The sequence below is a fragment of the Lipotes vexillifer genome, unplaced genomic scaffold, assembly GCF_000442215.2.
Source record: "Lipotes vexillifer unplaced genomic scaffold, Lipotes_vexillifer_v1.1 scaffold1129, whole genome shotgun sequence".
In the NCBI taxonomy this organism is placed as follows: Eukaryota; Metazoa; Chordata; class Mammalia; order Artiodactyla; family Lipotidae; genus Lipotes; species Lipotes vexillifer.
Genome location: NW_006789022.1, coordinates 1,608,962 through 1,625,440, shown reverse-complemented (window position 1 = coordinate 1,625,440; position 16,479 = coordinate 1,608,962). Strand labels below are relative to the sequence as shown.

Sequence of the window (16,479 nt, the reverse complement as noted above, 5' to 3'; positions counted from 1 at the left end):
CTGATCAAATTCTGACGGTGTTGTGAATTATTAAGCCATTTCGTTGCAGGAAGGTGGACCCCTTCCAGGGCCTGAGAGTGGGCTCTTGTCTAACACTCAGAAATGAATTTTCCAAGGAGACACATGTGCTGACAAAGCAAGAGACTTTATTAGGAAGGGGTGCCTCGGTGGAGAGCAGGAGGGTAAGAGAACCCAGGAGGACTGCTCTGTGCCACGTGGCTCGCAGTCTGGGGTGTTATGGTGATGGGATTAGTTTTGCCACCACTAATCTGTTCTCCATAATTTTGTCATTTTGAGAATGTTACATAGTGGAATCTTACAGTAGGTGGCCTTTTGAAATTGTCTTTTTCCACTCAGCATAATGCCCTTGAGATCCATTCAAGTTGGTATGTGTCTCTGTAATTCACTCCTTTTTATTGCTGAGTAGTATTCAATGGTATAGATAATTTTCCCCCCGCTTTTCAAATTTCCTACTGAGCATGAAATATTTTAAGTCTTAGGGAAAAGGAAACATACTTGTGAGAGGAGCAGTGCAGAGAGAAGCAGGTCATGCATTCAAGGAAATTTTGGGTTGAATTAAATAATAGAATTTTAGTCTCAGCATTCACTTACCTCAGTATTCACCTGGGTAAGTTCTTCATGTTGTAGGAGTCCTCCTTGCAGTATCCTGGCAGGTTTTTGTGCAGCCTCTGTGTGGATGCTCCCAGTAACAGGGAAATCACTACCAGATGAAGCAGCTCATTAAATTGATACAAAATATGCCTTCCTTCCTGGAGCCTGCGCATGACTGAGAAATCTTCCGTCATAGGTTATTTTTACCCTGCCTGGAGTCCTTCCCTCTCCCCACTAACTAGATAAACACAAGCCCAAGATTGTGAGCAAAGCCTGCAAGAACCTGAGCAAGATGGGGATGTCCTGGATCCAGGATTGGCCTCTCTAGGGAGATTTCAGCATTCACTGGCTTAGAAAAACAAGGGGCTGCAGACCTTTTAAAATGGAATGAAATTCTGCATGAACACACACACGGATACCCATGGTCTCCTAGGAATGTTCTCCTTTCTGCATGATAGGAGTGCCCTTCAGAAGGAACTGAACTGCTAATCTCAGAGGAAAGGTCTTAGATTCTCTCCTCCCTCGAGTCCCCTGTATCAAACCAGAGATCTCTTCCTTCCTCCAGCCATCCTTGAATGCAGATTCTGACCTGTCCATGGTTCTGATTGTTAGTGGCTTCACTTGGGGCCAAGGCATGGGTTCTTTCATTCATTCCTTTGCGGTAGCTTATATTTATTGCTCACTTGCTATATGCCAGGGACTGTGATGTGCTCCTTACATCCACCCTCTTTCTACTGAAGTATATAAGACATAATAGGAAAGAGCACATATCATAAACATACAGCTCAGTGAATTTTCGTACAGTGAATATATTCATGTAACCACCACAAAGCTCAAGAAACAGAACATTACCAGCACCCCAGAAGGCCCCTCCTGTCCCCTTCGAGGTTCTATCCTCCAACTGTAACCATAACCCTGACTTTTAATAGCATAGCATAGATTAGCTATTTTAATAGCATAGATTAGCTATTTTCTACTTTTAAACTTTTAATTAATTAATTTATTTTTATTTTTGGCTATGTTGGGTCTTCGTTGCTGCGCGCGGGCTTTCTCTAGTTGCGGCGAGCGGGGACTACTCCTCGTTGCGGTGCGCGGGCTTCTCATTGCAGTGGCTTCCCTCATTGTGGAGCACGGGCTCTAGGCGCATGGGCTTCAGTAGTTGTGGCACATAGCCTCAGTAGTTGTGGCTCGCAGGCTCTAGAGCACAGGCTCAGTAGTTGTGGCGCAGGGGCTTAGTTGCTCCACAGCATGTGGGATCTTCCTGGACCAGGGCTCTAACTCATGTCCCCTGCATTGGCAGGTGGATTCTTAACCACTGCGCCACCAGGGAAGTCCCTATTTGTTATATTCTTGATGGGGCATTTGGGTTGTTTCCAGTTTCCTACCCTTATCCATATTCCTGATATAAAAATTCTGTTCATGTCTTTTGGTGAACATATGCTTTTCTATTATATATATAATATATTTTATATTTACATGTATATATGGATATGTATACACATACACACATATACATAGGGTAGATTGTGGGTGGGTACATTTTTCAGTTCCCATTTTTCAGATAAGAAATCTGAGGCTTGAAGAAGTTGAGCCAGGAAGTGGAGCTGGGACATGAACCCAATCCTATCTGACCCTGGAGCTCAAGCTCTCTCACCATCATGCTTTACTGCCTCCCGATGAATGAGCTGTTTAAAAGTACTCATGGAGGGCTTGACTGGTTGCTGCCATTGAGGGAGATGGAAAAATAAAAAGTCACACAAGAAGGAAAATGATAGATGCTGGTGAAAGGCACATGGGTGTGATTAGGAGCCTGAGGGGGTCATTTTTATCCTGGAGGATCATAGGAGGCTTCCTGGAGGAAGAAGCATTTGAGGAGAAAGGATGGGGGCAGATTCTGGGCGTGCAGGAGGGAAGGAGTGCCAGGCTGAGAGAGCTCTGGGGCACAAGAAGAGGAGGCCCACATAGAGACACAGCTGCAAGGGCCTTCACAGATCGTTTTATCTGGTCCCCAGTGTCCGCCCACCCATCTGTACACTGCTGGCTTCCAAATTTATATACCCAGTCTTGACCATTCCCCTAATTGCCAAACTCTTTTCTGTTCAGTTAGATGGCAAATAGGCATCTCAAACTTGACATGGCCAAAACAGGCCTCCTGATCTCCCCTCCCCACCACACACCCACTCCAAGCTGCTCCTCTCCCAATCTTTCTTGGTCTTTAGCACTACCAACCACCAGTTGCTCAGGCCCCAAGTTGCAGCAACATCCTTCCTTCCTCCCTTTCCCCACGTCCAATCCATGAGCACATCCCATCAGCTCTATCTATAAAGCACACCCTGAATCAGACCTCATCTTACCACCTCCCTGCTACCCCCTGGTCATGGCCACCACCATTACTCACCTGGATGAGTGCAACAGCTTCCTCACGGAAGTTCCATAGGGGAGAAGCCTTCTTTGCCTCTTCCAGCTTCTGCTGGCTCCAGATGTTCTTTGGTTTGAGGCTCTGCCTAACTCCAATCTCTGCTTCTGTCTTCACATGACCTTCTTCTTTGTGTCTTCTCTTCCCATTACTAGTGACCTCCTCTTATTGGTCATTGGACTTAGGGCCCACCTGGACAATCCGGGATGATTTCATCTTGAGATTCTTAACTTAATTACATCGGCAAGACCCTTTTTCCAAATAAGGGCGCATTCACAGGCTATGGGTGGACTTATCTTTTAGGGAGCTACCATTCAACCCACTATAGACGTGAATACCAGAAGAAAAAATAACAGCTCAAAGAGTTTAAATTGAATTTAAACTTTAGTCCTCCAGTGAGTGATTACTTTTCAAAGCACAGAAGACTCTCGGCCTACACCTACCTGCTATTTCAGCACTGACCGTTCATGCATCACTTCAAAGGTCATTCTGAGGAGTGAGCGTCTGCATTGTGCTTGCTGCAAGGCTGGCTTGAGGCTGTGGGTCTCTAGCCTTACTGTAGCCTCAAACCTACCAGATCCTCTCTGCCCACTGCAGGGGCATTGCCACTGCTGCAAAAGGTTCAAAATTGTTTCCTTCTAAAGAAATGGTCTCTCCAGGGAAAGCCAGCTGCTAGTGTTGATGATAAAAGGAGAAAGAAGGGATCCAAGAAAGTGCTGGTTGTCACCCAGTGTGATGGGCAGCCCAATGATCCTGCCTCCTGGGTTTTATGCCCTTGTATAATCTTTTCTTCTTGAGCATGGGCTGGATCTAGTGAGTTGTCTCTACTCAATAGAATATAGTAAAAGTGACAGGATGTCATGTCTGAAATTAGGTTACAAAAAGACTGTGGCTTCTGTGTCGCTCACCTTTTTTCACCCTCTAGCTTACTTGCTCTGAGGGAAGCAGCTGCCATGTTGAGCGGCCCTGTGGAGAGGCCCAAGTGGCAAGGAAATAGTATCTCTAACCAACAGCCTATATGAACCTGAGGGGGACTTCCCTGGTGGTCCAGCGGTTAAGACTCTGCGCTCCCAGTGCAGGGGGCCCAGGTTTGATCCCTAGTTAGGGAACTAGATCCCGTGTGCTGCAACTAAAGACCCTGCACAGCCAAATAAATAAATAAATATTAAAAAGAAAAGAAAAAAAACCTGAGGTCCTCAGTCCAACAGCCCTCCAGAAACTCAATCCTGCCAGCAACCTTGTGAATAAGCTTGGGGGTGGACCTTCTCAGGCCCACAGACAGCCACACAAGTGAGCTTGGAGGTGGATCCTCCCACTCGAGCCTTCAGATGATTGCAGCCCTAGCCAACACTTAGATTGGAGCCCGTGAGACACCCTGAGCCAGGGGTACCTGCTAAGCTGTGCCCAGATTCCCGCTCCACAGGAACTGAGATGATACATGTTTGTTGATTAAGCCACTGAGTTTTGGAATAATTTGTTACGCAGCAATAGATACACCCAGATACAGATTTCTAGGATATATTCAATCATGTGGAAGGCTTCTGCTACAGTGGTAGCTGTGTTTACAGTTTGGGAATTCACAGATATTAGCTCATCTCCCTCAAGAGTCTACAACACCTCCTTGCACTCCTTTGATTCTGTCTATATTTTTAAACAAATATAATATCACACTATAGTGACGGTTGCACATTCTATTTTTTCTGCTTGATAAATCATAAGCATTTTCTCACCTCACTAAATATTCTTCAAAGCATTCTTTGTTCTTAGCATCTGTTCAGGGTATGAGTGTACCAACGTTAATTAAGTGACTCCCCTCTCTTACTTGTTTTGAGCTTAAAGTAAGGTTTTACCTTCTTGGGTCACATCTATGGGCATGTTTCGGCCCCTCCATTCCGGGCCTACGGGGAAGGCTCCGGGAAGGTAGAAGGCAGGATCACCTGTGGTTGAGTGCTCCTAAAAGTTACATTGACCCTATACCATTTCCTAGCTATGTGACCTTAACACCTCTGGGCTTCACTTTCCCCTTCCAAACAGAGGGGCAATAACATATATCTACCTTGCAGAGTTATTAGAGTCATCATTGAGTTAACCCGAGTTAAACACAGAGTTCCTGACAAACACACAAGCCAGGCCACAGTATCCTCATCTCCCTGTGAGTCCTGGAGCATCGTACATCATATCGACTCTTGTCCCAGACCTCCAACCAACAGCATCTTGGCTTCCCTCCCACCAGTCTGTTCTCCCTGAACCTACTGGTGACCCCAGCTCTGCAGCCATCCACAATCCTGTGGCCATGACACCTCCTCTTACTGCATGGGTCCAAGAACTTCCATCCCATCTCGAGGCCTCAGTTTCCTCATCTGCAATATGGGAGGGGGGGTTGGATTAGGAGGTCTACAAGGGATCACCCGCCTCTGAGATTCTAGACTATTCCCTCTTCTTGCAAAGGCCCTTTGGTTTCAATAGTACAAAGTACAGCCAGAGCTTTAAACAACTAACCAAAGTAAAAAGAATTGGACAACACTTTATTTACCATAAAGTCTAGGTACCAACACCTGTACTCAGCATCCTGGAGTGTGTCAAATAATAGCATAGTGTCTGTTTACATGTGTGTGAAACTCTGGGTGAAGAGCTGGAGTTTCTCATCTCAGGCCCCTTACAGTGTTTGTCCTGAGTCTGAATGAGAACCTGCCGCCCCCCACCCCACCCCCATCCCTGAGCAGGCGCTACAGCTGAGCTCCCACCTAGCCCCAAGCCCCTGCTCTTCCAGCTGCCATCAGGCCAAAGAGCAATGAGGGGCACTGCTCAGAGGGGCCTGAGGGTAATGAGAGCCTGAGGGCTGCACAGGGATGGGGGTGATACCGGAGAAGACACAGTTCTCACCGCCGCCAGGTTCAAGTCCAGCACTTGCTTAAACATAACTTTGCACCTGGTCCTTCCCTCATTCTTTCCACCTGCCTTTTGTGCATGACATGAATGCTCTCAGAAGTCCACCCACCATGGCCCTGGGAGAAGGAGGGAGGCAAGGAGTTATTGGGGAATAGCCTGGAGAGCTAACCCTTCGCAATCTCCCCAAGGTCATGGCATGGCTATGGGTACTCAGCATGTAGAAATCCCAGGGGAGACTGCTCCAGGCTTGTCCCCAACTCCAACCCACAGGTTCAGTTCTTTGGCACTGAAAAGAACAGAAAGAATTCACTTCTGGGCTCCTGCCTGGCCCCTCCCCACCCAGGCTTGGACTCTGGACCAGCCCCAGTGAGGACAAGGTGTCAGAGACTGCAGGGCTCTGTGGCCCTGGGAATCATGAAGCAGAAGGGAGAGTCCCTCCTCACTCCCAGCACTTAAGCCTCTCACACCAGTTCTCAGTTTCTAGGACTTCAGCCCCTGCGGTGCCTGGGCCATGACCCCACTTGGAGGAGGAGGAGCAGATTGTGGTGTTTCAGAAAGGCTGTGTGACCTTAGCCAAGTCATCTGGCTTCTCTGAGCCTGTCTCCTTCCCACTCCTGAAAAACAGACTGACAGTCTGGATTCTGCAGGATGTCCATGAGGTTGAAATAAGAAAGTAGCGGTGACAGGACCTGGCAGAGTGGTGGGCACACAGTGACGGCTTCCTTTCCCTGGTGAAATACTGGTTCAGCTGGTCAGCCAATAAAGGCAGCATCCAGTGGCAACAGAGGAGATGCCCATGTGCTGAGGCTGCTTCCTGAGTCCAAGGAAGGGGCCAGCCCAGCTCTGGGGGCCGGGTTAGAAGTGGACTTGAGCAGAGGAGAGCAGGGGGATGGCCAGAGGGGGTGGGGCCCTTGCCGATCTGTTTCCGGGGAAGCAGGCTTTATGCTCCCTGCCCTGCAGAAAGCCCAGCCCCAGAGGAGCTGAGGGGCTGTGGGTTGAGGACGCCAGCTTCCCCCTGGTGGGGTGCTCCAGCCCGAGGGACTGTAGAGGGGGAGGTTGGGCTGGGGGGCTGGGCAGGAGGGTGCTGAGCTTGGAGGAAGACCTCAGCAGGCCGGAGCCAGTGGGCGAGGCAGATTGGACAGGGCTAGGGGACGGCTGGGCAGAGGATGCAGTGACAGGGGCGGGACCAAGGGACAGTGAGGGCAGAGGGGACAAGAGGAGGCCAAGGGAACCATGAGGCTGTGGATCTGGAGAGAGCTGCAGAGCCATCGGAGAGGAGACCGGGGTCCGGAACGGGCCTGGCTGTTCCTGGCAGCCAAGTTGTCCAGGGCACACGGGGCCTGGGGGCAACTCAGCCTGGCCCCAGAGGTCAGGGGGCACTGGAGCCAAGCAGGAGGCGCAGTCCACGGGGCACAGGCGCTCATGCATGTGCAGGGTCCGACTCCACCACGCCAGCTCAGCCTGAAGGGCCTGGATCTCCTTCCGCAGGGTGTGGTTGTGTTTCTCCAGTGACTCATGCTGCTGGGGGGAGAAGCAGATGGGTGGGGAGCGTTATGTCAGCCAGAATCAGGGGCCCAGCAAGAGCCCTGTTTCCCAATCCCCCAGGGTCCTCGATTTAGGAGGAAGGATGCCACCGCCGTCTGAATGCCCTTTGGCTACTCTCTGGCCAGCCTTCCATAACACCAGCAAGTCCCCCCAACTCACCCTCCTGCTAGGGCTCAGATCTGCCTGCTCTCCATCCCTGCTGCCGGGTCCTTGAGCTAGTCAGCCTGGGATCTCCACTCACCTGGGAGCTCCACCAGCCTCCTAACTGGTGTGCCCCCCAAACCACCCAGATCTCTTGGCCCAGAGGAGACATTCGGCGATTGCATCATTAATCGAGCATTAAAGCCCTTTAAAGTCTCTAATGACTCCCTGTGCATGGTGGCCCCAGTTCACACCTCCAGTGTTATCTCTCCGACTTCTCTTGATGCCCCTACTTCCTGTTCCCCATATGGACCATGCTTCCTTGCCACACTTCCGTTCTCCCCTGCCTGGACACTTCCAGCACCCCCATCCTCGGGCTAATCCTGACATGGCCTTCTTGTGACAACTTAGATGTCCTCTGTCCTGGACACCTCTAGGCGGCTTAGTGCCACTGCCAGACCTCCCCAGTGCCCAGAACTTTCCCACTGAGGCACCGTGGCCGGAGTCCAGGGTCATGTTTTACAGGTTGGCAGCACAGGTGTGTTCTGTTCCGCATTTAGGTTCTGTTCTGCTGAACGCTGGGTTCTGAGAACCCAGTGGGACAGTAATCAACGTGCAGTTCTAAACAACCATTTATGATGACAACAGTGGTGGAAAACGCAGAAGGAACTTTGTTTCCACAGCTCATCAGGCTCAGTGACTTCCTTTGTCCCCCTCCCCCACCTACCCCCCTTTTATGGACACTTTTTAAAAGAAGAAGCTGCAAGGGTGTTTTGCATTAAAATGTTGCTTAAGCCACGGACTCAGTTCTAACAGGCTTCAAAGCCACCCGCAGCCCCACTCCCAAGCTGGTTTCTGCCATGGAATGTGGAGACATTTTAAAAACATGTCATTAGGTCACCCTTCACCTAAATTCTCCAAAGGCTTCAATTCACCTCCAGAAATTGAGTCACTTGCTCCTCACTCATTCGTTCACTCATTCATTCATTCGCCACCTTCAGGCTGCTCAAATGTCACCTCCTCCGGGACCGCTTCCCTAGTTAGGTTTCTATCACCCCACGTGCCCCAGTCCCTTCCCTCTTCCTTGCTTTACTTTTTACCAAAGCACGTATCACCATCTGATATCCCAAATACCTTATAGGTCATTTATTTGTCTGCCCCCCCCCCCCCCCATGAAAATATGAGCCCTGGGGAGGGTGAGCTGGGCTTTTGTCTGCTGTAGTCACAGCTGTATCTCCAATGCTTAGAATTGTGCTTGCCACACAGGAGATACTCAATAGGCATTTCTGGGAGGAAGGAATAAACGAACACATGAAGTCTCTACCGCTGTCAGGTAGGTGCCATCCTGGGCATCAGTCCTCATTCTCATGCATTCTACAGGGTGCTACTCTCTCATGGCCATGCCAGTCCTATTTCACTTGCCTGAAATGCATTTTCTTACCTTCATCCATTTGGAAAACTCCTATTCATCCTTGAAAACCAGTTCAGGCTTCATCTCTATACCACCTTGACCCAACTACCCGTGTGTTGCTCCCACCTATGTGTTCCCAAAGCACTTTATCCTGACTCTATCATTCGCTCCACAGGGAATTATTGAGTCCCTTCTATTTGTCAGGCACCGGTCCAGGTGATGGGGAAACAGCAGGGAACAGAATAGTTCCCTGCCCTCAGAGTGCTTACAGTCTGGTGAGGAAGACAAGCAATGATCACATCTAAATATGTGATAGAAAGTCAGTACTAACCAGAAGAATAAAGCAGAGTAGTAGGAGAGGTCTCTTTAGATCAGATGTTTAGAAAGACCACCTCCTTCTGAGGAGGTGACATTTGAACCAACAACCAGAAAGAAGTGAGGATCTAGCTAGGCTGCTGTCTGAAGGTAGACAGAACAGCCATGGGGAGCCCCTGAGGCTGGATGTGCTTTTGGCCAGTGAAGGAACAGAGAGAACAGGGTGTAGGATGTTAGGAGAGGGCAGTGGACAGGTGGGGGCGGGGTTACAGAGAGTGTAGGGTCTTTGGGTGTGGAGGGCTCTGAATTGTACTCATTGCTATAAGGACTAACATGTATGCAGCCCTCCCAAAGGCCAGGTCCTGAACCCAGCCTAATCGTGCCCCTGGGATGGAACTGGTGGTGTCCTTTCTCTCTGCATAGAGTAGAAGGGAAGCTCCAAGGTCAGGTTACCATCCAAGGTCAGGTTACCATCCAAGGTGAAGAGGCAAGTGTGAGTGGAGCCCTCCCCCTTCCCACCGGGCTCCTTTGCCTTCTTTAGTCTCCACAAGGGTCCTGCCAGTGGACAGGGATTATTGTCTCCGTTTTCAGATGAGGACAGTGAAGCTCAGTGAAGGAAGCGACTTGCAGCTAATTAGTGCCACAGCTGGGACTCTAAAGCCAGCCCATCTTAACCCTGAACCGGTTTCTCACAGCGTGGTCTTGGCCACCCCCATCAGAACCCGTCCATCAGAGTGCAGCACCTCCTGAGGTGCGTCCTGGGTGGGGAGAGGCCAGGAGCTGCATTGTAACCAGTGCCTCAGCTGGTCACTGAGCCACGTTTTCCCTGTTTGCCTCCCTCCTTGTCTCCTCCCCCTAAATTGGGGGTGCCTTGAGGGTAGGCCCGGGATGAGGATGCACTGTCATGTCCCTGGAGCCCAGCATGTGTCTGGCACACGGTTTCCACTCAACACCCAGGAATTTCCAAATCTCAGTTGCAAAGCCCTTCCCTCCTCCCAAACTCAGGCCCCCTGGCACATACGGCAGTGCAGGGGGAACTGCTCATAGGCAGGACAGAGAAGAGGTGGCCGGGCCAGGTAAGTGACATCAGGAATGGGAAGGGAGGCATCCCCCACCTGGTGCAGGGCATCCGCCTTGTTTGTGTGCTTCTGCCGGCTCCTCTGGGCCGCCTCACGGTTATTCTGTTTCTTCTTCAGCTGCCTCTGATGTTCCTCAGGGTCCTGTAGGGAGACAGGCCAGAAGCTCAGGGGTCCTGGCAGGGGCTGGCTAGCTGTAAAGCCATACCCTTATTGAATCAAGTCCCCGAGGGTCCCCCTTCTCCTCGAAGCCCTCTCTGGCTCCCTCGGTGTCCACACACCCCATTGCAGACACAGCACTCCTCGGTGGATTGCCAGCCCCACCCACGTGTCCTGCTCACAGCTCATGATGGGGCAGCACAAGCGAGGATTCAAATCCAGACAGGACCAACTTCACACCCACCAGTCTCCTTATCAGCCGTGCTACTCTGGGCAGATCACTCACTTCTCTGTGCCCAGCTACCTGATCCATACAGTGGAGGCACCAGCGCCTTCCTCACAGAACCTAAAGCAGGCAGGGGTTAATAAAAGTCAGCCGCTCTTGTTCTGATCGCTATTACCTCCACGGTCAAGGTGTTGATTTCTCTAGCCATGAGCTCTGTCTGTAAGGGCAGGGCGGGGGTTCTGATTTCACTCCATATTCCCATGCCTAGCTCAGGCCCAAAGTTGATATTCACTTATGCAACAAATATTTCTTGTGCATGTACTATGTGCCACACACTGAGCTATGGGGACACAGCAGCAAACAAAAGAGGCAAAATTTCCTGCCCTCAAGTTGCTCGCATTCTAGAGAGACAGCAGCCTAGAATGGGTGAATCGAGTTCCTTCTGATAGAAGAGTGGACTCAAAGGTTGACAGCTATGACCCTCCCCCTACACTGAGGTTCATGAAACTTAGATGAAATGTTTAACCCAAATGCCCAGGGCTCTGGAAGGTCAGACAAGAGGGAACATTGGAGACCCCACAGCCCAACCCCCCCCTCCCACAGGTCACTCTGGGAGGTGTGTTCTGAGTGTAGGGACCTCAGGCAAGACCCTGGCCTCCCTGGTGGAGGACTCTGTGCTCCTAGGTTCATGGCCATAGCAGGCCCCTTCCTGGTGATGTGGGGACTGAGAGACTGGAGCCTGGGGGAAAGACCTACAGAGAGAGAAGTGGGTGGACCGTTGGTACCTGGGTCCTGGGAGAGACGCAAGGTTCCAAGGGAACCATGGCCAGAGAACTCTGGGAGGAAAGAGAAGGCTCCTGTAATGGCAGTGAGCGAACAGGTAGGTTAGGAGAGAGCAGTATTCAGAGGCTAAGTTCTAAACTGGAGGCTGGATCTGCAATGTGAGAGCAGGAAAGCCCTCGATCCATTCCGCTGAAGAAACTGGGGCCCAGAGAGAGGGTGTGTGAGCCCTCGGCCACACAGCCCATGTGAACAGAGCTGGCACTGGGCGCCCTGGGGCATATTCCCCTTCTCATCCCCTGAACCTGGCCCCTGTACTCACCATCCTGATCAGCGGCCCATCAGCCCCACAGAGGTGCATGGTGGGGCAGGAGAACAGAAGCTCACACCCGGTTCAGGGCGTCCCTCCTCCGCTGTGACCTCCCAGTACCCTCTGGGAAGAGAAGGAAGTGGCAGCTCTTTAAATCCCCCGTGACCACTCCACGCCCAGCAAGCCAAGTTTCAGTTTCTCCTAAAGCCACCAGCTGCTCAGAATCCCAGGCTTGGGTTGGCTCATGTGGCTGGAATTTCCTAACACGAACTGGCCTTCCGGTTGGGCCCCTTCTCTGGAAGGAGGACGGTGGAGGGTGGCGAGAGGAGGAAGCCTGGATGCCAGATGTGGGGAGTGGTGTTCTGGGAGAGGGAGGGCAGGCTGCCATGGACAGAGCCAAGAGGAAGTCAGTGAGGGACCAAGGGCTCACATGGGATACGGGAGAACCCCTGGTCTCTACAGTTGCAGGAGCCCAGGTTCACAGTGCACCTGTGGTTTGCTGGAGCTGTGCAGCTTTGAGAAGGCGATTTACCCTCTCTGAGCCTTAGCTTCCTCATTTGTAAAGGGAGATGATACAGACATCCACTCACAGGCTTGATGTTGGAACTAAGCAAGATAATACAACCGCCCCCAAACCCTGTGAGACTAAAGTTGACGCATGTCTGCAAAAATAAGCAACGGCCCTTAAATAGGAGAACAGATGGCTAATGACTGTGTTTCCATACAACAGACCACGCAGCAGTAGAGAGAGTGATGTCTAGCAATTAAGAGCACAGCTTCCAAGCTATGTGACTCGGGTACATAATTTCACCTTTCTGTGCCTCTGTTTCTAAATCTGTAAAGTGGGGATAAAAATCATTTTGTCGTGAAGGTTAAATGAGTTAAGGCAGGTAAGGCACCTAAAAGCATGCCTGGTGTAGAATGAGGGCTCAACAGATATTCACAATTATGATACGGTGGAAGATTCAAAGCTGCACTTATCATCATGCCTAAAAGTTCATAACATCCAATTGTATGAAAATGACAAGTGGCAACAAGATCTGAACAAAAATAATTTCTGTAATGTTGAATAATATGTAATTATGTGAGAAAAGTATAAAAATATGCATGAGAATGAGAAACACAAAATTCAGAGAGTGGTAGCCTGGCGGGGGTGGAGGTAGAGATGGACTGAAGGGGACACACAGGGATTTCGGTTGTGTCAGGGATGTTTTGTTGCTTCAACTGTGGGAACACAATTGTCTGTGATAATATTATTAACTACACTTTGGGGTATACCTGAATGTTTCATAATAAAAACTTCTATTAAAGACCTAAAAAAACCTGAAGCCCCAAGCAAACCTGTATGGTTGTTGTGTCTCTAAGAGAGACCATGCTTGGAAGGGACAACAGTTCAGGGGATGGTGGAGCCCTTAATCCCTCTCCAAGAACAACACAGCAACTGATGTACAGTGAGGAGTCCTGTGCCCTGCTGACTAGAGCATCTGGGGGTTGTGCCTGAGTCCTGAGGACTCAAGGCTGACGGTGTGGGCTCACCGGAATGGCAAATACTGTGGATTCGATCTTCTGATAGGAAATGGTGTCCTGGAGTACTGTGTTTAGGAGTTCACAGCTGCCTCTGAGCTTACTAGAAAAGAACACTGCAATTGATTAGCAATGTCTGCCGTGCCATGATTGATTAGTGATGTCTGTCATGAGCAGGGCATTAACTGTAATAGTCTCTTGCTATGCTATGAAGTGGGTATGAAACCAGTTTGGGCTTTAGAGTCAGACTTGACTCTGACACCTGGCACTCTACTCACCAGGTCTATCACCTGGAGCCTCAGTGTTCTCGTATGTATGCTATGGATGACCAAGAAATTATACCTATTTATAAAGTTGATTTGAAGACCGAAAAGAATGAGATGAGAAGAGAGCTCTTTGCATATTGGCTAGGATCCATTCCCACTCCTGAGATTTATGGGTACACAGGAATAATTATGCAGCCTCATAATTTAAAACACCTGGGTGGGTGGGGCTGGGCATGGCAGCTGGGCCTGGCCCTCCTTGCTTGTGAAGGGCATGGGAGAGGAGCCTCTCTGAGTTATTTTTGTTTCCCAGAAACCAGGAGGGCTGAGGCATCTTGCCTGAAGAGGGCACCTGAGGGGCTCATTAAGCCATGAGCTCCTCAGGGAAGGATCCAGAGAGCCTTGCATGATGTAACCAAGAAAAAACATCTGCAGGCAGATGGGGTGGGGGGAGGCTAGGGCCCAAGTATCCCCACTCTAAGCCCCCAGCCCCAGACCTGGACCACCAGTCTTCCCCTCTCAAGACCCTGGCTTCAGGTGTAGAGGAGACAGTCAGCAAGTATGTCTGTGGCCCCTCTCAGAGGCCCACAGCCCTGGAGGAAGATGGAAGAAGGCAGCGTTTATGGCTTGATCTCCCCGAGGAGTGGCAGGGAGGGAGGGACACAGAGTGGGTAATGTTTAACCATGAATGGCCATGCAAAGCAGGCAGAGCAGGCTTCAGGGCCAACCAGTCCAATCTCTCACTTGGAAGGTGAGGAGCTAATGCCCACAGAGGCAAGGTCACCTGGCAGAAGGGGGCAGAGCTGGTGGGAGGACGCACTTCTCTCCTCCAAGCCCTCAGTCTTTCTCCACACCCAGCATGGAAGGGCCTGGTCCTTTAGTGCCAAGCCTGCTGCCCCCTGTGGGTGGAGGCTCAGAGGCCTCCCCAAACCAGAGCTGCAGAGTGAGCTCCTGGGCAGCCGGATCGTTGCCCATCTTAATCTCTGAAGCACCCCCAGTGCCTCAGACACTGCCACCACATAATAGGCGCTCCATTAATGAATACATGAGTGAAAGTCCAGCAGGCAGCTTGCCATCCGGGAACCCCAAAAGCTTCCTGGATGAGTAAAAAACTTCTGCTTTACTCATTCTCGCAGGAACTTTCCTAGGTTCCTGGGGGACTGTCCCTAACCATCCTCCTCATTTTACCAGTGAGGAAACTGAGGCACCGGGAGGTGACAGTCACACAGCTGGTTTGGGAGAGGCCAGGATGCATTGATACCCTGTCCCAATTCCTTCCCACGCCTCCTGGGGTTGGAGAGATGCCTGCGGTCTTCAGCTGCCCGGGGATGAGGACCCCTCTCTCTAGGTCCCCCACCGTGAGCACCCCTCACTTGCTTCCTCAGGGCACCTCAAGAGAAAGAGGCCAGGTGACTGCTGGTGGGGCTGAGGCTGGCTGTCGACTTCCTGCCCACAACCCTGGATGGGCCTGTGTGGGAGCTAAGCCTCAGCTGGGAGGGGTTCACAACCAGATGGGGTGTAGGACACATGCCCAGCACATTGACTTGCAGGGCAGGGCAGGAGGGTGACAGCCTGCCTCTGTGAGGGCATCTGTGGCGGCCAGGGGGCACTTCCTGTTGGGGAGATCAGAAAAGGCTTTGCAGAGAAAGAGCTCTTTGGGAAGGACATTGAAGAATGGGGGGAGGGGCTTGATCCCAGGGCCTGGAACTTGATCTTGAGCAAGTCATTTAACCTCTTTATGCCTCACTGTAATAATATAAGTATTTAATGAAGTAATATATGTAAAGGGCTTAGAACAGTGCTTGGCACACAGTAAGTCCCATAATCATCTGTTAAACTTTTAACAAATGCACTTAATAAACGACTGATGAATTTTTTGCTCACATACAGCAGGCTTGTATTTTAAACTGCAGAATGCAAGAACAGGGATGAGATTTTTTTTCTAATGAAATACATTTAATGAAAAGAGGGTTAATGACTGTGTCCATATGTAAGAAGCAGCACTTAATATTTGATGCTAAAAATTTCTCATGCTTACAAAGGAGTCTCAATAAGAGATGGGAAATTAGTTATCTCTGGATCCTTAGCTTCCTAAATGATCTAACTAAGCTTAAGTTACTGGCAAGTCTCGAGTATAACAGCTTCAGGTGTCATCAGCAGTCATTGTCTCACCCTATCTGCTCTCCCCCGGCTGGATACATTCTCAGGCAGGTCCGGCTCAAGGTGGTAAGCTGGCCACCTGAAACACCAGCTTAGCTGCCCCAGGAGGGGGCATCCCTCCATCCCCTGCCACTTTCCCAATACTTCCAACAAAGGTCCCAGGCCTGGCTCTGCTTGGTCTGGCTTGAGTCCTGCAGCTATTCCTGACATCAGTCACTGTGGCCAGCAGGTAAGGTGAAATAGTTAAAGCTGGGGTCCCATAGGGACTAGGGGTGAGGGAGGGGAAACTTCCAGAGGGTACTGGGGTGATATTGTCTGGAGAAGGGGGAACGAATGCTGGGCTGACACCACCACCTTGGTTCAGATTCAGATATGAGGAAGCTGCCGCTCAGCGGTACATCCCTTGGCCAGGTCACATCCCCAGGTGGGATGGACTCAATCCCCACTTGTCTCTGACACCAAGCCTAGCCCTCTCTCTTTTTATTGTTTCACAGGGACCCATAAGTGGGAAAGGAAAGGCTTACTAAGGGGATGACTCCAGATGAACTGAATGCTGGGCAAGGACTGGGGCAGCGACATTGTGGGGACAACCCAGGGCATAGGGAGGAAAGGATTGACTTTCACTTCAGCACAGCACCTTGACCTTGGGGGC

At 50.6% G+C, this 16,479-nt stretch overlaps 1 protein-coding gene across 1 annotated transcript; it reads right to left on the bottom strand.

Annotated features, from left to right (window-relative positions):
* Positions 1 to 6,772: 6,772 nt before the first annotated feature.
* On the bottom strand, positions 6,773 to 11,931 carry BATF2 (basic leucine zipper ATF-like transcription factor 2). The gene is made up of 3 exons (XM_007462031.1): positions 11,893 to 11,931; positions 10,445 to 10,549; positions 6,773 to 7,438 (listed from the first exon to the last, which is right to left on the bottom strand). Exons 1-3 carry the CDS (start codon positions 11,929 to 11,931, stop codon positions 6,773 to 6,775), a joined length of 810 nt encoding a protein of 269 aa, XP_007462093.1.
* Between the last annotated feature and the right edge of the window lie 4,548 nt (positions 11,932 to 16,479).

Coding starts and splice junctions, on each gene's coding strand:
- BATF2 (XM_007462031.1), bottom strand. CDS start 11,931: ATGCACCTCTGTGGGGCTGATGGGCCGCTGATCAGGATG. Junction 10,550..11,892: donor ATGGGCCGCTGATCAGGATG/GTGAGTACAGGG, acceptor GTCTCCCTACAG/GACCCTGAGGAACATCAGAG. Junction 7,439..10,444: donor AGGCGGATGCCCTGCACCAG/GTGGGGGATGCC, acceptor TTCTCCCCCCAG/CAGCATGAGTCACTGGAGAA.